Source organism: Bubalus kerabau, chromosome 5 (assembly GCF_029407905.1).
Source record: "Bubalus kerabau isolate K-KA32 ecotype Philippines breed swamp buffalo chromosome 5, PCC_UOA_SB_1v2, whole genome shotgun sequence".
NCBI lineage: Eukaryota > Metazoa > Chordata > Mammalia > Artiodactyla > Bovidae > Bubalus > Bubalus kerabau.
In genome coordinates this window covers 110144330-110168608 of record NC_073628.1, presented here as the reverse complement: position 1 = coordinate 110168608, position 24279 = coordinate 110144330, and the positions used below count along the sequence as shown (strand labels likewise).

General features: G+C 43.0%; 1 protein-coding gene across 1 annotated transcript; it reads left to right on the top strand.

The window, feature by feature from the left end:
• Positions 1–132: 132 nt before the first annotated feature.
• Positions 133–23999, top strand: SERPINC1 (serpin family C member 1). Its single transcript, XM_055582708.1, has 8 exons — positions 133–2571; positions 13314–13456; positions 15432–15801; positions 16460–16675; positions 17499–17636; positions 19711–20101; positions 21034–21098; positions 23761–23999. The coding sequence occupies exons 2-8, from the start codon at positions 13416–13418 to the stop codon at positions 23935–23937; spliced, it is 1398 nt and encodes a 465-aa protein (XP_055438683.1). The 5' UTR covers positions 133–2571; positions 13314–13415; the 3' UTR covers positions 23938–23999.
• Positions 24000–24279: the final 280 nt, after the last annotated feature.

Sequence of the window (24279 nt, the reverse complement as noted above, 5' to 3'; positions counted from 1 at the left end):
AAAATAATGTAGGTTAATAAAGGAGCCCATGATATTTGAGTCAGGTTATAAATGACCATGAAATCATTTACAGTTTGAACAGTGAAAATGTATGTCTCCTTTAATTAAATTCTTAAATTAGTGCTAGACAGAATATCATTTTTAAAAGTTTTTGTGCATTTCTGTTATTTTCCTCTTACCTTAGCTCCCTGTTCTTCTTTCTCGCCTGCCTCACCCACCTGTTAAGAATTAAAAATATTGAGCCTTAAAGGGACAGCTCGTTTTTAAATTGCTAAAGTGTGAAATTTCACTTTTTCCAAGTGTTTCCAACTTTTCTTTAAAAAGTGAAGACAGATAATGAGTTGGAATTTCACAAGCTGTGAAATTAGCATCTGGCAAGCTGTGAAATCTTATTATTTGAAGATGTTATCTCCTAGAAGTTCTTTGGGAATAGGAAAGAAGAACCCTGTGTTTGAAGTAGACCATTTTTCTCTCTTTAAAAATCTGTTTATATGTTCAGTTTTTAAATGGCCTTTAAAAAAAAGTGAGGTGGGGAAAAGTAGTAATAGAAAGATGTTTAGGACAGCTAAATGCTGGGTCTGAGTAAGTATATAGTCGGGTTTTGAGAGGATGAGGCCATCTTGTTCAACCTGTGTGCATGCTGTTTATATCAAAGTTGCCACTTTTGTTAAAATGGTGTTATTTTCTTTATTATCTTGGAAACTGACTCAGCCTCATGTTGCTCCCAATTAGTGTTTAAGGCTCCCACAAGTTGCAGATAAAAGGATTATTTTAACAAGTAGAAGGAGGTGATTCGCCTTTTGGTTTGTAAATATATGAAAGTGTCTACAAGGTCTTTATCTGCTTTCTGTCAGCATTTATATTAAATGATAAATTAATGAGGAGAAATGCGTAGTCTTTTTTGTAAATGAGCCTGTGCCATCTTATTCTAACCCCTGGGATTATGTACTTATTTGTACCTTTTTTTATGGAGTTGTGTTTGTTTTTTAGGTGAAATATAGAGAAGTAGATAATATACACAAACACATACTCATAGTGCCAGTTTTATAGATTTCACAGGAATTAATCCAACACCACAGTCCAGAATCATTCATTTGTTATACAGTGACTGCACATTAGGAATAAAGGTAATGGTTCTCAGATCCTAGAGTCAGCGTTCAGTGAGACTCCATTGTTCACATGCAAAGTTCTGGTTTTTATGCCTTCTCTTAAAAGCAGGACCTTTTTATGCTTAAGCAACATGGCCTTACTCTGAATACCTTCGTGATGCAAATATTTTTTGTCTTTCTTACTCACTTTTCCTAATTGTCCTGCAATCCCCACCAATTAATGAGTCCTGACATTTAGAGAGTTTTTAGAGACTACTGGAAAATATACCCTCTTCAAGAACTCAGTGGCTTAAAGAAAAAAGCAGGGGAAGGGAGGGGACTACTTTAGATTAAAAGGAACTTAAGCGATACAAAAGTCACATGCACTGTGTGGACTTTGAATCCTAATTTCAACAAACCAAACATTCAAAGATTTAGTTAGGGGAATTTGACTTACACATTGAATATTAGAAAAAACAAGGGAATAACATTTTGTTCAGAGTGATAATAGCACATTGTTATAGAATAAAATGTCCATATTTTTAGAAGACACATAACTGACAGTGGGTAGAGTTTCCTTTAAAATAACTAACTATTTTTAAAAGAAAAATGATGTATATTACCAGTGAACAAACATCACGCCTTCTACTATCAGTTAGCATTAGGTATCCATTGGTACCATTTTGGACCTCAAGAGAAGTGGCCACAGTCAAAAAAAAAAAAAGCTCAGGGGGTATGAGGGATGGTAACTATTGCCTAAAATAAAATCGAGAATGGGAATTCCAAAACCAGACCTGCTGTCTTAACCACTTAACCAGGCCCACCCTGCTTACAAGCAACAGGTTACTTTCTGATCCTTTACACTGAGACTCATTGATTAATAAGAGTTTGTGTCTTTGTGTGTATTAGCATTTCAGTCCCAGTAACCAGCTAGTCTGCATGATCAATTTGTAAACTCTGCTTTCCAACATGGTAGCTCAGTTAGAATGACTTGCCACCCTTATTGGGACCACCTAGCACATCAGAACTTGCAACTACTCACTGAATACTTACTACAGTATTTACTAAAGTAATTTACTGAGTACTCCCCATATGGCACAATACTGTAGAGAACAAAGAATATTCTCTACCCTCAAGGAGCTCAAACTCCAGTTACGGAACTTGATGTGTACATTTATGGATAGGTAACAATCATCTACAAAACACCACAGACAGAATTACCAAAGGATCATTGTTGTGTTAGTGGCTCAGTCATGCCCTACTCTGCGACTCCATGGACTGTAGCCCACCAGGCTCCTCTGTCCATGGGATTCTCCAGGCAAGAATACTGGAGTGGGTTGCCATTTCCTTCTCAACCCAAAAGATTATTCATCCATGATTATCTTCAGAAGAAAAGAGCAAGGGGCTGTGAGACTATACTCAAGGAAGATTTAATCTTGCCTGGCTGGGCAGCAAATGCTTTCCTGAGACAGTGGCCTTGAAGGTAAGAAATGGCTTGGGGCAGGGTGGGGAGTTCTGGGGGCGGTGGTGGCGGGGGTAAGGAGACCCCTAGTCAGAGAAAAAAAGATGTGTGAACTCCGCAAAAAAAGAAAGACTGTTAGGAAACTGAAAGGTCATTGAAGTGAGAGAGTGAGATGGCTTCAGATGCAGAGCCAGATCACAAAGCTGGGTTTTATTCTGAAAGTAAAAGCTGTCCAAGGAAGGGTCATAAGTTGGGGAACTAAAGCGATCAGATGTGTGCCTCTTTAGTCATGTTTATTGAATAGGCTCTGTGTCAGCAAGCGTCTCAATCCTAAGGTGAATATAGTTCACCTGGGGCTCTGGTTAAAGTGCAGCTCCTGTTTCAGCAGGTCTGGAGTGGGTCCAAGATTGTCCAAGAGGCTCCTAGATGTTGCCGGTGCTGTCTGTCCAAAAACCAGCCCCAAAGACCACACTTTGGAGTAGTGGGGTTTTCTTGATAGGCAATTTTAGAAGCAGAGGGATCCAGTTTCTGCCTGTTTTAGTGAAGTGAATAAGATATGAGGCGTAACGAGGGTAACTCGGAGACCACTTAAAGACAAATGTAAGGCTGGAGAAGCACGGTGACTCAGCAAAGTTTTTACATTTCAGGAGTTGGTCCTGAAAGGCACAGAAGCGTTTGTATGGGGAACAGAGCAGAAGTAGAAGTTCTAAGCCTGGGAGCACATAGTATATGGCCTGGAACAGATCTTCAAGGAGTTGGGGATATAGAAAAGTTTGGTTGAGGGCAGGACTTGGAAAGCTTTATGTACCCCTTCTTAGCTGTTGTGATTTTTTTCCCTTAGCAATTAAACACTAGTAAAGATTTTCAACCTGACAGTGACGTGATGATTGTGATTTGAAGTGGAACAGGGCCTAAGGCATGGCTTCCTTGGTGGCTCAGTGGTAAAGAATCTTACCTGCGATGCAGGAGACTCAGGTTTGATCCCTGAATCAGGAATATCCCCTGAGTGGAATGACAGTTCACTCCAGTATTCTTGCCTGGGAAATCCCGTAGACAGAAGAGCCTAGTGGGCTACAGTCCCTGGAGTTGCAAAGAGTAGGACACAGCTGAGTGACTAAACAACAACAAAGGGCCTAAGGCAGAGAGCTCAGTTACAAATCTGTTGCAACAGACTTAGAAGAAATGATTAGGGCTCGCAGCAGGACAAAGAAAATGAAAAGGAGGGGAGGAATTTCTGAGACAGTGTTTAGGCCATACTTGAGAACAGCACGAGTATGATTGGCATTTCTAAATACCCAAATGGGTGCCACCAAAGTCAGCTTCCTGTAATTCCCTTGACCAAAGTGCACAGCCTGATCCAATATTATCAGGTTAAAGGGGAAAAAATTACAGTTTCAAAGCTCTTAAAAAATTCAGTTTTAAGGAAAGCATACAGTGACCTTAGTTTGTCATCATCTTGTTATCTTCTCAAGTACAAAAATGTTCAGGTTATTAGGATCTAAAGCATACCCTCTAATTTTCCTCAGTCTCTGCTTACCATTATCATCTAACTGGACATTTTGTTAACCTGACAGCAAGCTAGACAACCGGATGAACTCCTGGCCTTAGGGCATGATACAGGCTGTCTCTCCAGAGTGGGCTGGCCCATTTCTCGCTGAGCGGCTGGAGGGTTTTGTATCCAGCACCATTCCCTGGTAAGCTGAACCTGTGAAGCCACATGAGATGTGGTTCCTAGAACTTGTTTCTGTTCAAAGTTAGAAGCTTGCAGCCGTACGGATCTGTTGATTTTTAGCATTGGCTGTTTGGGAAGGACCTGAAACCAACTGTGTCTTGATGGGATAAAAGCTGCCAAGCTACATTCATTTCTACCCCCTCATTTCCTCCTCCACCCTCAAGTGGATTTAAATTTGCTAAAGCAACCCTTGGCAGAAGTAAGTAAAAGACACCAGTCACATAATTGACCTGTACTTGTCAAAACATACACTCTTGACTTCAGCTTTACTGCGAGTTTCTGCCTGTTGCTTCTTGGTCTGTCTAATCCACCCTCTCTCCATAGAACTTTCTCCCACTACCTCCAACCTCTGCCTCTGCTGTCTTCTCAGTTTCTCTTTTACCACCTACAAGTTGCTTAGAACTTTGACCCCGTGCAGCCCTCTCTTGCTCAACCTTGCAAGAGGTGTTTCTATTCATACAAGGTGTCAATTCCTCTGGATAAGTAATCTTTTTTACTTTACTTGATAGTCTTAACCTTCCATTTGGGAGAAATTTAAAATACTTCCTTCTTAATAAGTCAGCCAAACTACTCTGAACCTGGGTTTCTTCAAACACAAATATTTATTGAGTACCTGGTACATTCAAGACCCAGTGGCATGTGCACTGGACATGTTCAATAAGTATTTGTTTTATTTGATTTCCATGAAACTGAAACTGAACTTTCTCACATTTGTGAGAATTTGGACAAATACCAGTGAGATGCTTTGAGATTAGCTGCCAAATGATAATGCAGGATTTAGTTTGAAAAATTTTCTTTCACCTTAATTACTAGATGGCCGTAGCCATCTAGTAAACTAGAAACCCAAGAGAGTTGGAGACAACTCTGTTTTTGTGTGTGTGTGTGTTTGTGTGCTAGATGTTTTGCCGAATTTCTGTGGAAGAATTAAGCTTTGAGTTACTCAGTAACCACAGCAGGAGCTCAGTTCTACTGTTTGTTCTCTGCCAAGGTCTTTCTCTTGGATCCAAAGACAAGAATAGAAAGAAAAGCCTAGGATATGCGGTAATGGTGAGGACCAGCTCGATTTCCTGCTCACAGGAGTTACTACTGAGACCAGAGGCAGGGCTAGGGAAAGAGTTTTATATTTTATTACTGGCCTTGAAGGAAGCATTAAAGAGAGGACAATTGAATGCTACATTCTTTCCTCTCCATGGCTCCTCAAACCTACACACAGTGCAAAGCATAGAGAGGCCTTCTGAGCTCCTTCCAACCTTGTTTATGCTCAGCATAGAAGTAGTGCTACTTTTTATCTAATAAAAGTTCCGAAAGTCTGCCTCCACTTCCAGAAACGGTTAGACCTTTCCATGAAGAATTTGATTTTAAGGTACACAATTATTAAAACATCTCACAGGGCTTTCCTGGTAGCTCAGTGGTAAATAATTGGCCTGCCAATGCAGGAGACAAGGGATTGATCTATGATACGGGAAGATCTCACATGCCACAAAGCGACTAAGTCCATGTACCACAACTATTGAGCCTGTGCTCTAGAGCCCACATGCTGTACCTACTGAAGCCGGTGTACCTTAAAGCCCAAGCTCCACCGCAAGAAAAGCCACCACAGTGAGAAGCCCACGCATTGCAACTAGAGAGTAGCCCCTGCTCACCACAAGTAGAGAAAGCCTGCATGCAGCAATGAAGACCCAGCACAGCCAAAAATAAATACAGTTATTAAAAAACACTTTACAGAATACTAATGACTCTGTGTGTGTGTGTGTGTGTGTGTGTGTGTAGACAGAGACAGACCCAAAGTAGTCCACCCAACATACCAGATGCTTTTTCCTTTCCTCATCAAACCAGTCTAAGCTGTACCAAACCAGTCTAAGCTGTACCAAGAGGAAAGGGATTTGGGGTCATCAAAATCTTCACAATGAAAGCCAAGAGAAGTTGTGTGCAAGAGAATTAACGACTGGGCTGGTATTAAAGACTCCAAAGGACTGCCTGGAAAAATCACATTTGGAGTGTGCCTCAAAGACAAATGCTCTGTGATAAAATTTGGGTAGACAAAGGAAATGGTGACAGCCCCTGAGTTTGCTTCTGGGCCCTGGATTTTGAGGGACTCCTGGACAAAGTTGATGGAGACTACTCACAGGAGGGGCTTCCTTTGTGGTTCAGACAGTAAAGAATCTGCCTGCAATACAGGTTCCATCCCTGTATTGTATTGTTCATCCCAGGGGTCAGGAAGATCCCCTGAAAAAGGGAATGGCATCACTGCAGTACTCTTGCCTGGGAAATTCCACGGATAGAGGAGCCTGAAGGGCTACAGTCCATAGGGTCGCAGAGTCAGACTCGACTGAGCGACTAGATAGTGACTTAAACCCTGCCTCAAGAAAAACAACTGGACACTGTAAGTTTTAACCTGAGAAAACAGACATTTTCTTTGTGTGTGTGTGTGTGTGTGAATTTTTATTTGATTCTAGGTAACTTTGGTTTGTTTAGTGTTTTGTTTTTTTTTTTGACACAGACCTTTTTAAAAATTTTTTAAATTTATATATTTATTGGCTTTGCTGGGTCTTCACTGCTGCTCGGGCTTTTCTCTTGTTGTGGAGCATGGGAGCTGCTCTCTAGTTGTGGTACAGAAGCTTCTCATTGCTGGGGCTTCTTTTGTTGTGGAGCATGGGCTCTAGCAGTGGGGCTTCAGTAGTTGTGGTTCTCAGGCTCTAGGGCACAGTCTCAGGAGTTGTGGCACACGGGCTCCGTTGCTCCAAGGCATGTGGGATCCTGCAGGATCAGGGATCGAACCTGTGTCTCCTACATTGGCAGGTGGATTCCTATCCACTGTGCCACCAGGGAAGTCCCTGGACATTTTCTTGATAGCTGTCCTGTAGGAGCCCAAGACCTGTGAGACAGGCGGACAAGGGTTTGAATCTCTGCTTTGCCAGCTTTGTAATTTGGGGCAAGTCTAACCCTTGTAAATAGTAGTTGCTTTGTCTGTAAACTGGGCATAATATATTCCTGGTAGAGCTGACAAGAGAATTGTAGAAGCAAATGCCTATAAAACACTCAGCACAGATCCTGGTGTGTAGTAAATGCCACATATTATTATTATCTCATTCAAAGATTTAAAGATTTTGGCCTAAGCACAATAAACTGTGTAAAATTCTGAATGAGATGGGAATACCAGACCACCTGACCTGCCTCTTGAGAAATTTGTATGCAGGTCAGGAAGCAACAGTTAGAACTGGACATGGAAAAACAGACTGGTTCCAAATAGGAAAAGGAGTATGTCAAGGATGTATATTGTCACCCTGTTTATTTAACTTACATGCAGAGTACATCATGAGAAACCCTGGGCTGGAAGAAGCACAAGCTGGAATCAAGATTGCCAGGAGAAATATCAATAACCTCAGATATGCAGATGACACCACCCTTATGGCAGAAAGTGAAGAGGAACTAAAAAGCCTCTTGATGAAGGTGAAAGAGGAAAGTGAAAAAGTTGGCTTAAAACTCAACATTCAGAAAACGAAGATCATGGCATCTGGTCCCATCACTTCATGGGAAATAGATGGGGAAACAGTGGAAACAGTGTCAGACTTTATTTTGGGGGGCTCCAAAATCACTGCAGATGGTGATTGCAGCCATGAAATTAAAAGATGCTTACTCCTTGGAAGGAAAGTTATGACCAACCTAGATAGCATGTTGAAAAGCAGAGACATTACTTTGCCAACAAAGGTTCGTCTAGTCAAGGCTATGGTTTTTCCGGTGGTCATGTATGGATGTGAGAGTTGGACTGTGAAGAAAGCTGAGCGCTGAAGAATTGATGCTTTTGAACCGTGGTGTTGGAGAAGACTCTCGAGAGTCCCTTGGACTGCAAAGAGATCCAACCAGTCCATTCTGAAGGAGATCAGCCCTGGGACGATGCTGAAGCTGAAACTCCAGTACTTTGGCCACCTCATGCGAAGAGTTGACTCACTGGAAAAGACTCTGATGCTGGCAGGGATTGGAGGCAGGAGGAGAAGGGCACGACAGAGGATGACATGGCTGGATGGTATCACTGACTCGATGGACGTGAGTCTAAGTGAACTCTGGGAGTTTGTGATGGACAGGGAGGCCTGGCGTGCTGTGATTCATGGGGTCGCAAAGAGTCGGACGTGACTGAGTGACTGGACTGAACTGAACTGACTGTGAAGCAATGGTTAAAATTCTAGACAGTGAAATATGATACAGTCATTAGCAATTATCTTCCCAGGCAGAGCACACCTAAACACCACAGTTCTACCTGCAGACTCTGACCTTGGCTACTCTCATTCTTCTTTCCTCCTCTGTCACCAGCCAGGGGCTCAAGCTGCTTCTAGTTTCTCTTTGGTGCTGCCACCACTTTCACGTCGTGCCCTTATACTCCTGTCTCCCCAAGCCTCTGTGGAATACAACACTGACGCCCTTGTTGCTCACAAAGTCCATACCTTCTTGACTAAATGATGCATTGACATGTTCAAAAATAGAAAATTAATTAAGAAGATTCATATTGACAAAACTCAGTACCACCCTTGTCTGTCGACACCTACCCCTATCATCCCCAATATGTGATACGAAAGGTAGCACATTCTAAGCACTGCTTGGCAGTGCTTGCTTCTTTCTACTTAGTGGTCCTAGAAACCCTTCCATATCAGCACACAGAAAAGAGCCCCATTCTTTTTGACAGTGGCATAGTCTTCCATTGTGGGGATGTATGTTGGTTTAACTAGTTTGCTATAAGTGGAGATTGTTTCTAATCTTTTGCTATTGCAAATCAACTTATAACTGGTAACCTTACTTATACCCATGCAGATATATCTGTAGGATACACTTCCTGAAGTAGAATTTCCAGCTCAAAGGGTAAACTCATTTGTAATGTTAGTATTGCCAACTTTTCCTTCAAAGGATTATAGCAGTCTGCGTTCCCACCAGCAATGAGTGAAAGGGCATTTTCCTCACACCCTAGCAAGAGAGTGTGTTGTCTAACTTTAGTTGAAGTCTGAATTCTAATGGTTTCAATGATAATTCTTTTTAGGGAATCAAATGGGAACTAGGAAAAGTGCTTTAAAAGTCTTACAGAAGAACCACTGAGGAATGCTAAAATTAGCACGTGACAGTTTGATGAAAAATAATGTTATCATGTTCTCAAGGTATCTTCTTACAGGATACTTAATAAAAAGGGAAATGTTATAATTTTACAGTCCTGATCTTATTTAACTAAAGTGATCAAAACTGACATCAATTATCCCAATTAATGGGATAAATTGATACCTCGTGCCTCCTGAAATGATGCACTGAGAATGACACAGTATTATTTCTTTAGTATTCCTACCAAAAAAAAAAAAGTGTAAATTTCAAATCCTGAAGAAACCTCAGATATACTCAAATTGAAAGACATTCTTCAAAAATAGCTGGCCCATACTCTAAAAAATTCCATAGTCATGAAAGACAAAGAAAAGAGAGCAACTGTTTCAAACTGCTGCTGCGCTGCTTCAGTCGTGTCCGACTTTGTGCGACCCCATAGACAGCAGCCCACCAGACTTCCCATCCCTGGGATTCTCCAGGCAAGAACACTGGAGTGGGTTGCCATTTCCTTCTCCAATGCATGAAAGTGAAAAGTGAAAGTGAAGTCGCTCAGTCGTGTCCGACTGTAGCAACCCCATGGACTGCAGCCTACCAGGCTCCTCCGTCCATGGGATTTTCTAGGCAAAAGTACTGGAGTGGGGTGCCATTGCCTTCTCCTTGTTTCAAACTAGAGGAGACCAAAGAAGCATGACAGTTAAATGCAGTGTATGACCCTGGATCTGGAAGTGGTGGGGCAGGGACTTTCAGGGCCTGAAAATTAATGTTTCCCAAAGTGTGATCCTGGGAGTTCCCCCATGCAAACCTTTCAGTGTATGCATGAAGTTACAGTTATTTTATGTATGCATTATTTAAATAATTATGTTTAAATGTAATTTAGCAAGACTAAAAAGAGATCCTAAGACCCAAATTTTTGAGAACCACTTGCTATAAAGAATATAGAATATTAGTGGGACATTTGGTAAATTTAGAATAAGAGTTATGGATTTTAAAATGGTACTGTATTACTGTCAATCTTGTGTCTTTTATACTGTGATCATATAAAGAGATGTTCTTGTTTTTAGGAACCTCACTTTATATAAGGGTAAAAGGGCATTTATAACTGTAAATTATTCTAAAACAATACAGAAAATATAATATAGAGATGGGGAGGAAGAGAGGGGTATGAAACAACAGAAAGCAAATGTAAGATGAGAACAGTGTGAATATTTGGGGAACCTGGGTAAAGGATGTATAAGAATATTTTGTATTACTTTTGCAACTTTTTTGTTACTTTAGAATTATTTTAAAATAAAAAGACTTTGTATCTTAGTCTTGGAAATCTGTTACACTATTATCTCCTCCTGATCTTCCCCTCTCCTGCCCCAGCTTTAGTCAGATGACCAGTAGCATTGATGGGCATGTTTATCATCATGTCTGGGGTCTACTGTGAAGCATGGAGCTCCTGGAGAGCAAAGTCATCTTCATATACCCAGGCCCAGCACCAACCATGCCTGGTACCTATAGGCATTTATTAAACGCATGTTAATTAAATGAGCATATGACTCAATGAATGAATGAACATATTAAACCCAGTTGCTGATGTATATATAGTTCTTCACTACCTGGTCAGGTGGTATCTGCATCCTCATCTCTTTTCCCACAGATGTTCACCAGACCACCATCACCCCTTGTGCTCCATCTCTTCATCTGCCTTCCTCCAAGGCATAAGTCTCACAACTTCTACAAGTTGGAACAATAGGTCTGAACTGCATATTCCACCTCAGGATGTTTGTTATCTCCTGTTTCTTCTATGTGGAAAGCTCTTCCTGAAAGTACTATGTGGTTCCTTCTCCCCCCGCCCCCAACTTTATTCTGTGTCCTTAATATTAGTTCATTAGGGAGGACTTTCCTACCACCCGTTCTACAATAATGTCCCTATCTCCTCTCATCACTTTCTACTCCCTTGGCCTGTTGTATTTTCCTCTGTAACCCTTATTAACACCTAACATGGGCTTCCCTGGTAGCTCAGATGGTAAAGAATCTGCCAGCAATGTGGAAGACCTGCTAGCAATGTGGGAGACCTGGGTTTGATCCCTGGGTTGGGAAGATCCCCTGGAGGAGGGCATGGCAACCCAATCCAGTATTCTTTCCTGGAGAATCCCCATGGACAGAGTAGCCTGGCAGGCTACAGTCAATGGGGTTGCAGAGAGTGGGACATGACTGAGCAACTAAGCACACACAACATGTTACAGATTTTTTTTTTTTAAGTTTATTTTATTTTATTTGTCTGTGCGGGGTCTTTGATGCAGCATGCTAAATCTTTAGTTGCGGCATGTGAGATCTAGTTCCCTGACCAGGGATCGAACCCAGGCCCCCTGCATTGGGAGCACGGAGTCTTAGCCACTGGAAGGGAAGTCCCAGGTTTATTTTTTATATATTGGTTCTTTATGTGATCACTGCATGTCTTCCTGACTGGAGCTCCCAGCCTCTACAACAGTGCCTGCTGTCTAGGTAGTGCTCTATGTTTGCTGAGGACAAGTGGTTGAACAGGAGACTTTCCAATTGCCTTTAATCTGGAGTGACAAGAGACTCTGACCATTCTGGGGCTTTTTAGGACTGTTCCTTGTAACCATTCATACCATACACAGAGGCCGTCATAGTGTCCAAAGTTTAAATCAACCAAGACTTAGACATAGGGACTTCCCCAGTGGTCTAGGGAATAGACTCTGCCTTCCAATGCGAGGGGTGCAAGTTCAATCCCAAGTCCTGAACTAAGATCCCACATGCCACAGGGTGTGGCCAAAAAAGTTTCAAAATAAATTAGACACAACTGCAGTCTAGGTAGAGGTTTCTCCTGTCTAATGAATAGAGAACTCTTTAGAATGCCTATGACAATACCAACTTAATACCAGTCTTCAATCACACAGAAGGTGGCTTATATCCTGTGAATACAGTTGTAGCAATCCTTGTCATACTGTTTTTGGTGTATTTAGGAAGAGGGAAATAAATATAAACCCTGCCCTTTATCTCCACTAATTTGATTTCATCTCCCCAATTACTAAAATAAGTAAAATTAACAATATACATAAATATAATTCATTCTGTTTGCTTTTTAGAAGTATTTCAGTTGCAAGCTTGTTTTTCACCTGCCCCACACTGTCTCCCAATCCCCCAATAGAATTTTTCTAAGTATTCCTCACCCAGCTCCTCCACCTTAAGAAATGTCTGTGGTGGCACCCTGAGGCCCCTGCTATTGTATCCCTCTCAAATCACTTCAAGGCTGAATGGGGAATGAGGCCATTTTACACAAAGGTGTAACCTGTCTGGGTCACAGACACATGGTCTCTCAGAGGCCTGAAGGTAGCGCCTGTTTCAAAATATTTCTCTTCTCTCCCCTCTGATTAGATAACATCAGCTGTCTTTTATTCTGTCTCCTTAAAAAGCTATGAGAAAGAGGGCATTGCACTGAGAGGTAGAAAGCTAGAATTTTCTGGACATTCAACTTGGCTAGTTATATACTGGGCTTCCCTGGTGGCTCGATGGTAAAGAATCTGCCTCCAATGCCGGAGACCTGGGTTCAATCCCTGGGTCAGGAAGATCCCCTGGAGAAGGGAATGGCAACCAGTATTCTTGGGACTTCCCTGGTGGCTCATACAGTAATACTATTTTATTTATATAGAATATGTACTATTTTCTACTTCCCAGTTTGGTTAACCAGGAAAAAAAAAGTTCCTGCAGACAGAGTTCTCATCTGTCAGGTATTTTCTGATGAAGTTTTGTGAACATATCCTTTTCCTTTTCTGTAAAGATGAAAAGAGTAAGAAAGGTGGGCCTTTTTCTCTGGACCTGACTGAACTTTAAAACTTCTCTACTAATTAACCAACACTGGGCTCCACACTTTACTTAACCCTGGGAGCCGGTCATCAGCCTTTGACCTCGGGCCTCCCGTCCTCACCAGCTCCATCCCCCACCCTAGCCTCTGGAACCCCAGTCAGATGTAAAGGAAAGAACCAGTCCAGAGGGATTGCCTCAGACCACACTATCTCCACTTGCTCAGACCTGTGGAAGATTAGCGACCATGATTTCCAAAGGGATAGGAACCGTCATCGCTGGAAAAAGGTAAGAGGGGTGGGCTTCCCCTCCGCATGCCCTCACTGGGTTTCCTGACCTCTGAGGGGCTTGCCGGGGTGACCGCGACACCTTCAAGAAGACTGGGCCCTCTCTCCCTGGTAGTTATAATGAGACTCGTTTGGAAGACGTCATCCTGAGTACCCTCCCTCCCGCTTGGTTCCTGGGATAAGGCCTTTCCCTAAGCCACACCTTGGATTCACAACCCAAGAAACAAGGGGGATGTGTTCCCTCAGAAGAGACGCTGCTCTGCGGCAGCCCTCACAGCAGCCCAGGAGACACTCCAAGGGGAAGCGCTGGGCCTGCCATATATCTGGAAAGAGGGAGAATGTAATGCGTGAGGACCTCCTAACTCGCTTTTTGCTCCTTCCACCCAATTCCACCCTGCCCACCCCCCTTTCCCATCACAACCCCAGCTCCCTCCCAAGGTCTCAGTGACCTTTGACAAAGGATCGCATCTCTTAATATTATACACATTCCTTCCTTTTTTTTTTTTTTTTTTTTTTACAGGAAGCTAAAAGTGAGGCTCTGGCTTGATCACCTTGGTTTTTCTTTGTGCTTAACAGAGCTCCCAGGGCCCCCACAGCCTCCACTTGTATTTCTAAGGGTAGCTGAGGGACAATATGGGAAACAGAGGCAAGCCAGCTGGAGAGATGAATGGCAAGTTTCTCCCTGCTTCCTCATCCTGTCGTCCACAGCTCGCTTAGCACCTCCGCTCTCCCACTCAGTGCCTCTGTTCTTAAAAAGACTTCAGGGTTGACTTCAGATCATGCAAGATACCAAGTACCCCTCAGCTGCCCCCAGCTTCCAGCCAGCCCCACACTTGCCCAGAAGACCACTCTGGCGAGTCCTTTCTACACCACCTACATGTCTTGTCTTTTTCTGCTGCGGGAAGATTGTGATGAGTCAGTACCCATGTACAGACTCCTTTCTGTAGGCCTAGGGCCCCAAGTCAACCAGAGGAAGTGTCTGGCCCCTCATGTCTTATCTATAAAAACACTATAATAGAGTTTATCACTTTGTTTACTTAATTGGGTGTCCTGATTTTCCTAGTTTGTCAATTTCATGATATCCTTTTTTTTTTGAAAGTGAGACTGGTTTTATTTACTTTAGTGAACACACTTTGGAAGTTACTAAAATTTCCAGGCAACAGAAAATGATGAGGACCTGATCTAAGGCAGTGAGAGAACAAGAAAACAGAATGCATAGAATCTAGGGTCTGACTATTGAGAAGGGAGAGAGGGAGAAATCCTGGATGGCTCTCAGGTCTCTAGATTGGATGACAGGGTACCTGAAAGTCCCATTTGCTGAGCTGGGGGACGTAGAAGGAGAAGCAGGTGTTTGGGTGAGAGACAAATTCAGTTTATTTGTATTTCACTAAGGGATCAACAGGACATCCAGGTGGAATTGTCCAGCAAACAACTGGTCTGGAACTCAGTGGAAAGACTAGGACTGGAGCTAGAGATTTCAGAGTTTTCAGCACATAGATTATAGTTTTGCCCCAGACATTCCTTCTTAGCCCTTTGGTGTTGCTGTCAATAAAACTCTTCCCAGTCCTTTAACATCCAGGTTAAAATCCCTTCCCTAAATAGCTTCTGTTAATGGCTCCTCCAACTGACCTAAGTTTTCACTGGGCACTAAAATTCCATGCCATTTTTCATGTATGCATGGTCCAGTTCACCAGTTCGAAGCTTCGCATTCTTTATTTCTTCCAGCATGAGGCATTGAGCACACAAGACTTCTAATAACATCGTTACTCCCACAGTTGACTCTAATTTCAACAGGACTATGTCCAGGGTAAGGAGTCCAGGAATGAACTTGTCCTTGGCCCTTGTACTTTTCAAAGGTGTTGGCCCTCCTTCTGGCCACACAGTGTGGGCTGGTGATCTACTAGGGTAAATCTGTGGTGGACAGTGGGGAGGGGATTTCTCAGCCTAGCTTAACTCAGCTTTCTGTCCCCCTATAGGAGCATATGTCTTCTCTCTTTGCTGCTTATTGGCCTTTGGGGCTGTGTGACCTGTCATCGGAGCCCTGTGGAAGACGTCTGCGCAGCCAAACCTCGGGACATTCCTGTGAATCCCATGTGTATTTACCGTTCCTCAGAGAAGAAGGCAACTGAGGGCGAGGGCTCCGAGCAGAAGATCCCTGGGGCCACCAACCGGCGGGTCTGGGAACTGTCCAAGGCCAATTCCCACTTTGCCACTGCCTTCTATCAGCATTTGGCAGACTCCAAGAATAACAATGACAACATTTTCCTGTCACCCCTGAGTATCTCCACAGCTTTTGCTATGACCAAGCTGGGTGCCTGTGACAACACACTCAAGCAGTTGATGGAGGTACAACTCAAAGCCCTTCTGCCCAGCTCCTTGCTGGAACTCCCAAGAGAACATCCATGTGCTTAAGCACCCTTTCGAGACTTTGGGTAGTGTCCCTGGCTCTTTGTGTTTCTTTTTCTCTCTCTCCTTCCTAACCCCACCACCCCTCCTTTTTTTTTTTTTTTTTTAACACATCCTTTATTTACTTATCTATTTATTTATTTATGGCTGTGCTGGGTCTTTGTCGCTGCGGCTTTTTCTCTAGTTGCCCAGAGAGGGTGACACTCTTCCGTTGTGGTGCTCGGGCTTCTCATTGTTGCAACTTCTCTTGTTGCAGAGCATGGGCTCTAGCGCTCACAGGCTTCAGTGGTTGCAGCACACAGGCTCAGTAGTTGTGGCGCATGGGCTTAGCTAAGCCATGGCATGTGGAATCTTCCTAGACCAGGGATCAAACACATGTCCCCTGCATTGGTGGGCAGATTCTTAACCACTAGACCACCAGGGAAGCCCCCGCTTTCTTCTTCTTTTTTCCATGTATTCCTTTAGAAAGCATGATTTGAATGTTTATGCTGTGCCAGGCACTGTGCTTGATGACTATTAATCAGGGGCTGCCTGGCATGATGCTCACCGATCATGTGAACCAGGCTGTCCCACCATTATTTTCTTTTGGCTACTACAGGTTTTTAAGTTTGATACCATCTCTGAGAAAACTTCTGATCAGATCCACTTTTTCTTTGCCAAACTGAACTGCCGACTCTATCGAAAAGCCAATAAATCCTCTGAGTTGGTATCAGCCAACCGTCTTTTTGGAGACAAATCCATTACATTCAATGAGACCTACCAGGACATCAGTGAGGTGGTATATGGGGCCAAGCTCCAGCCCCTGGACTTCAAGGTGAGTTCCAAATGTCATCTCAGACCTCAGAGTTCTTCCTCTCTACTCAGAAGTTAAAGAGACAAGGAAGCAGGATCCTAATGAACACTGCTATGCTAATTGAAGTCAGGAAGAGGTGTTTTAAGTCAGAGCCCCTGGGATATGTGTTCTTATTTGAAACCTGAGAAATCAGTGCTATCTATGGATTGCAGAGGCTCCTCTGAAAAAGTTATAAAAATCCTGTAACAGTGGCATTCAGAACGTGGGCACTCGTTCACATAACAGAGTAATTGTAGACCTTAAATGTTGCAAGCGTTATTACTATTTTCAGATCCTTTCAATAAACAGACTTACTTAAAAAGTTAAAGAAAAAAAAAAAAAGTCCTGCAACAAAGAAGTCTACTGATTTTATTCAAAAGGTATTTCTCAAACTTTTTGGATCACATGGGCATCTCTCCTGTGCCCCCTGCACCTCCACCATCACTCCTTGGCTTCCTAGAGAACACAGCTCATGAATACTCATAAGAGTTCAGGTTTCCAAAGTCAAAGAGGATAATGTTTTGTTTTCTTTTTCCAGACTATTTTTCTCTTCTTCTGTTTCTTTATTTCTTCCTCTTTTTCTTTCCTTTCTTTCTCTTTCTTCTGTTAACATTTATTAACTCTATGGAAGATCCACGACAGTATGCTAGATATGTGTGGTTTCTCCAATCTGGGTTAGAGTGATGGTTTAACAAAATGGTGGGAAAGAGTGGAGGGATGATGGACAAAATAAAATTCTGCATGGGGAGATGGAGAAGCCGATTGAATAGCACAGTTGGGTAGGTTTGTTTCCTGTTCTCCTCAGGGAAATGCAGAGCAGTCCAGATTGACTATCAACCAATGGATATCCAATAAGACTGAAGGGCGTATCACTGATGTCATTCCCCCACAAGCCATCAATGAGTTCACTGTCCTGGTGCTAGTCAACACCATTTACTTCAAGGTACTCAAAAATGGCGCTGGAGGGAGGCTCAAGAGGGAGGGGACATATGTATACCTATGGCTGATGCATGTTGATGTATGGCAGAAACTAACACAATATGGTAAAGCAATTATCCTCCAATTAAAAATAAATATATTTTAAAAAAATAAATGCAAAAAAATAAAATGACCCTGGAGAGACCTCAGGGATGACATATTTCCCTCCAGCTCACTCTCCTTCATACCACTGGGCATGTGTAGGCAGATCATTTTGAGAAATAGTACATGCGTGGTCTGGGCATAATACAAATTTGCTGAGTCTAGAGTCACGTCTAGGGCTGTGGTTGCTGGACTGAGGTCCAAAGGGGGCCTGGTAATGTCTCTGGGCCCAAGGCAGAGTGTACACATTCACAGACCAGCATGCTCAGCAGCAAGGTGTGCATGATAATCAATTCTCATAAGTATGTGATGATTTCTTCTGTCCAATTAACTTCATTTTGAAATCTGGAACAAAATGACAGAGTCTATAGACAATCCTCAGTGATGAGGTTTTCTCCATCATCTAGAGCAGCTTCTGCAGCATCTCAAAATTCCTCTTGCCTGAAGCTTCTGAACCTCCTGGTACCAGACTAACCGCAAATTTTGCAGAGGCCTTGTGACATGATCATGCAGATGGCTTTTCTTTCTCAGAGAGTCAAGTTCTGAAGATTGTTCCAACTTGATTACATTTAGGAAAAAGGATGAGGGGAGAGGGTAGTGGGAATAAACAGACCACTGACACTCAGGAGGCCCACCAGCTTAACACAGGTTGAATTGTGCCCTCCTGGGTCATGCTCTAGATGTGTTCTTCTCCCCGACTGGGCCTGGGGGGTTAGCCCGTCACTGCTGTTGCCAATTGCTTTGTTGCTTGGGGGTTCCCTCATGCCAAGAATGCAGTAGGTTGCATTTCTACAATGTGTACTGACTGCCCTTTGCAGTTTATAAAACACTTTGCCTTCTGATTCTCATGACATCACAAATGAGAACTTGAGCTGCTCAGACAGATTACTTAATTTAAGTTCTGACTCTTCCACTTCTGACTGCAAACTTGAGAGAGTTACTTAAGACCTTTCCGTGTCCCAGTTTCTGCATCTATAAAGTGGTAACAATGATACATCTGCCTCACAGGGTTACTGAGGGGATTAAGTCAATGCATACAAAATGCCTGGAGCGGTGACTGGCACACAATAAGCATCCTACAAATATTAGGAATAACCAGCTCCTACTTTTACAAGCGAAGAACCACCACTGAAAGAGTTAAGTGACTTGTCCCCAAATCAAAGAGCCAGAAGATGACAAGGAATGCTAACTACATCTTGGAAATGTCAAAGCAGTATCTTGTATCCCTTCCCTCTTTGAACAGGAAGTTGGCCAGGCCTCACTCTCTGCCTGGCAGGACTCCCAGATGACCCCCTGGGGTTACTACCTTTGTCTGGCTTTATTCATCAGGGAGAAAGCCCAGCATTTTGGAGGATGGTCTTTGAGAAGGAGGCTGGTGGGAGGCAGAAGGCAAAAGGCAATTAGATTTAAACTCCAGAAGAGACTTGCCAAGAGGCCAGTAGGTTATTTTTGTTTTTATGTTTTTCTTGTTATAAAAGCAAATAGTCATTGATGAAAAATCTAGAAAATACAAAAAATTCATTGAAAAAAAAACCCCACTCATGATTCTGTCACTCTGACACAGTCAGTATTAAAAAGCCTTTTTATGCACATCCCTCTAGGTCTTTGTTCTTAAAAATTGCACTTCCATGGTCATCCCTGGTGGCTCAGATGGTAAAGTGTCTGCAATGAGGGAGACCTGGGTTCAATCCCTGAATCAGGAAGATACCCTGGAGAAGGAAATGGCAACCCACTCCAGTACTTTTGCCTGAAAAATTCCATGGACGGAGGAGTCTAGTAGGCTACAGTCCATGGGGTTGCAAAGAGTCAGACACGACTGAGCGACTTCACTTTTTTAATGTAATAAAATATTGTGACTGTTTTTTATGTCAGCATTCTCCTACGGATGTTTCTGGTCTTCTCGCTTTGTGATTCTCCCACCTGGTGTCTTCCTCCAGGGCCTGTGGAAGTCAAAGTTCAGTCCCGAGAACACAAGGAAGGAACTGTTCTACAAGGCTGATGGGGAGTCATGTTCAGTACCCATGATGTACCAGGAAAGCAAGTTCCGCTATCGGAGAGTGGCAGAAAGCACCCAGGTGCTCGAGTTGCCCTTCAAGGGTGATGACATCACCATGGTGCTCATCCTGCCCAAGCTGGAGAAGACCCTGGCCAAGGTGGAACAGGAACTCACCCCAGACATGCTGCAGGAGTGGCTGGATGAGCTGACAGAGACATTGCTGGTAGTCCACATGCCCCGCTTCCGCATCGAGGACAGCTTCAGCGTGAAGGAGCAGCTGCAAGACATGGGCCTCGAAGACCTGTTCAGTCCTGAGAAGTCCAGGCTCCCAGGTGAGGGCAGGAAGGGTTTCCTCCTTTCTCTACCCTCAGAGTTGTCTGACCAAAGGTGGAAGAGATGGGGAAGGAGTAGACGAGAGGGAGTCCAGACACCTGGATTCTAATCCCAGTCCTACTGCCAACTCAGGGGAATCCCTTCCCTCTCAAGGGATCAGCTGTCTCCTGTGTACGAGGGGAAGCTGGCTCTTGGATCTCCATGGGCCGAGCTGGCACTGGAACCTTTGCAGTCTGTAACTCATAGAAGAGGTGGGACCAGGTAGAGAGAAACTTCAAAACACCAGAGTTCAGAGCAAAGAGACAGCTAGGATTAAGAGCCAAGGACATCCAAGTCCCACCAAAGAGGTGTAGCTGACATTTAATAGCCCTTCCTGATATTCTAAAGGGCTTCTGTGTTTTCTAAGGTCACATGGACAGATGCAGTCAAGCCTTCCCAGCTGTGATTCTCTGATAATAGTGTTAAGTTGGTTTGGTTCTTCCAACACACCATCCTTGAAAAATATGCATTAAAATATCTCATTTTTAAAAAGAAGTTTACAACATTAGTTAAGTGGATTCATGTGTAATGGGCTGTCTTTAAACTAGGTCTCAGAACCACACCCTTTCTTCAAGGTGTTGTCACCCTGGAAGGAAAGACATTGCTACTAGATGGAGTGAGCATTTCTTTAAGAACAGGGTCCTCAGCCTCAACCCCCAATCCCCCATAAGCTAAAGCACCAGATTAACTTCACAGGAACCAGGCTGAATAAACCCAAAGTATTTTATTATTTTTAATGTGTATTGATTTTGAGGGTATCATTAGGTGAGGGTCCAGGATTTCTATTTTTCTAAAAGTCCCAAAGGACCTCTTAATTCAAACTGAATTCCTCTCTGTGGGTTGAAGCCAACTTTCTCCCATTTCACAGATCTTTTTCTGGTCTTCCTTCTAGGTATTGTTGCAGAAGGTCGGAACGACCTCTATGTCTCAGATGCATTCCACAAGGCATTTCTTGAGGTAAGTACACCTCTCTCTGCTCTCTCTTCTTATGCTTGCTTTTTTGTTACCATGCTGCTTTATTATTCAATACGTCGTTATCTCATACGATGAGTAACTTTGGAGTCATTCCTTCGTTGGCTCTTACGGTGTAGACAGCAGATGTCTGAACAGTGGGTGACAACTGTGATGAAAGGCGTTTCCAGGTCCCTCAAACCCCAAGTCTATGGTGTCCTCCTCTACACACAACTCCAACTTGACGCCCTCGTGGTCTAATTGTTCTACCCTCCATCCGCTACCTCTCCTGGGAACACAGACATTAAGGTGAAGGTGATACCGGAAAAGCAGCCAGCAAAGGCATTCAAAGGAGAACCAGGAGACGATGAGCTCATGGAAACCCAGGAAGGAGTTTTAAGAAAATGGAAAGCATCTAGTAAGAAGACTGAAAAGTGACCGCAGGTGACTTTCCCCCGAGGCATTTGGACAGTGTAGTGGGGGCACGTCCTAACTGTAATGATTGAAGAGCAAATGGAAAGTAAGAAAGGACAGCGAGAGCTGGTGAGTGTAGACCATCACTGTAGTGTCCTACAATGTGTTCCAGAAAACTAGAACTCTAGACTACACTGCAGGTAATAAAAAGTTAGGTGGTCAAATAAATGTATATCCTCTTCTAGGGAAGTTAACAGAAAATCAATGCACATTGGAGTGTTGATGTCTGAGCAGTTCCACAGTGAAGAAAATGATTCAATATTGCTTAACCCAGTGTTGCCCAAACTAAGATGCCCATGGAAACCTTTACTGGAGTAAGAGCTGTGTAAAGCCTATAGAACTTCTGGCTCTCAAACAAATACTGAACTATGATCAATAGCATTAGTTATCTAGAGAGCTTGACTCAAGGTCTGAGCATCTGTATATTTACAAAGCTCCTCGAAGAATTCTGATGAGCATCCAGGTTTGTGAACCACTTATGTAGACCATTCTTTGGGGGACCCAGGCTATGAGGGAAATGTGATAGGCCAATGTTAGAGGTCATAAAATTTAGGAATCTCAAAGAGGAGACTGTGGTCGAAGAGAAAGATTTCAGAGCATGGTGCTAGTAAATATAGTTACAAAGTCCAAGCTCAGTGGGAAATATGTCATTAGGAGGAAAGTGGAAGGATCAAGGCACAGGAAAAAGCCAGGGTAATTTTAATGGGAGTGAGGAAATGTGATAATTTGAAAAAAACAGAAGATTATAGACTGAGAGGATAATGTAATTATAATTTCAAAGTCGAGATGTTCTGAGAGATGGCAAGTTCAAAGTGCAGCCATGGACTGGTTTGCTGAAGTGAAGGCAATGCTCATTGGGTTCAATGAGATGAAAGAAATGGAAGTTTAGAGTATTGAATGGGTCTCCTACCAAGACATTTTAATTGTCTAGGTCACACGATAGCAGGAGTTAGGTTAGAAAGGCAATGGGCTAGGCAATAAAATCCTCAATGCGGGACTATATTCTGTAGAGCAATAGGACCAAAGCAAGAGTAGAAAGATATATATCTTAAAAGATACTGAGGTCAGAACAGGGGATTTTACATGAATACTGGATTAATGATTTTTGAAGTGAAAACAACACTGAAGCCGTATTGATTATGGAAGAAATAACATTTAGACTGCAAGAGAAGATGAGTCCTCAGGATTTTAACTATGACTGAGAATCTTCTTCCACGGACCCCAAATGGAAGTGGTTAACTCAGACTCCATGAGGCCCTTGAGTTATGATCAAGAAGAAGCAAAAGTTCAGTTTTCATTTTGTCTACCTGAGCCCACTAAACAATGATGCAAGGTTCCTCCATGGCTCTTGGGAACCCTATACACAAGGACCCTAATTGATTGTCTCCTGAGAAGCCACTGAAAACCAGAATCTGATTTGAGTAAAAGGGCCCTGGTCTTACAAAAGTTCGTCTGCTCTTAGTACTAAAACGATCGTGAATTAGATAGCATGTGTAGAAGGGAGAGGTGGTAAGGAATGAGGAAGGGGAAATCATCAACCAGGTTCTCTCAAAGCTCAGGGGTCTGAAATGCTTTCCTTGGAGGCAGGGACACAGTTTTAGTGACATTCTAGGTGCTCAAGCAAAATTTCTAAAGGTATCTCCCATCTCCCTCCAGATCTGTGGCAGTTCTACTTATCAGTAAGTTCAACACCATCCTTTCAATCTATTACTCTGAGAAATATTCATCTCATCCAGCCAGAGGACCCTCCTCTTTTCACAGGTCCTAGCTCCTGAGTGGCTGTTTACAGCAGTTCTGTCTAGGATCTTGATGATGCAGAGTGGAACTGTCTCAACTGTGGTGCTCTAATTTTGAGTCATAGGTCTTTTAGTATAGAGTTCAGTATCATGTACAACGTTGCCAGCCAGAAATGTGACAACTTTGTGTACATCCAGATTTCTGGTTCAGAGAGTATCTGAATGGACCCTGGCACTTACTTTCGGCACAAGGCTTGGATGAATACAAGTCTTACATCAGTATTCAGTGGATGAAAGAAAGACTAAAAGTAAGGTTCCAGAGGGGATCCGACCTAACTCGTAGCAACTGGAAAATAAATGGCATTTTTGAGGAATTGCTGTGTCCATGGATGATGTACCTGCTTGTAAAGAGCTGCAGAGTAGCTAACGTGGCTGTTTGTTTCCCATTTGACCTGCAGGTAAACGAGGAAGGCAGTGAAGCTGCAGCAAGTACCGTCATTAGCATCGCTGGTCGTTCGCTGAACTCGGACAGGGTGACCTTCAAGGCCAACAGGCCCTTCCTGGTTCTCATCAGGGAAGTTGCTCTGAACACTATTATATTCATGGGCAGAGTAGCCAACCCTTGTGTTGATTAAAATGTCATCCTTTGTACTTCTTCCTATTTTGGTTTGTGAATACAAGTAAAAATAAATACAACTGTTCCCATATCTGACAATTATGAATGGACTTTGCCATCTGAAATGAAGGCAAGGAAAGGAGAAATGGATAGAGATGCTGCTCGGCATTTGGTATAACGAGGCTTTCGACTTTTCTCTACCAGTGAACACATCTGGGTCAAGAAAGTGAAGGAGGGAGGTATGTTACTACTTCATCTTGAAAGACAGTAGGCATCTTGAGAGGGCAGGGCGAGCTTGAAATCTAGATAATCCCTTTATACTGGAAAAAAAAAATCCAAAAATGTAAAAAGAATTAATATC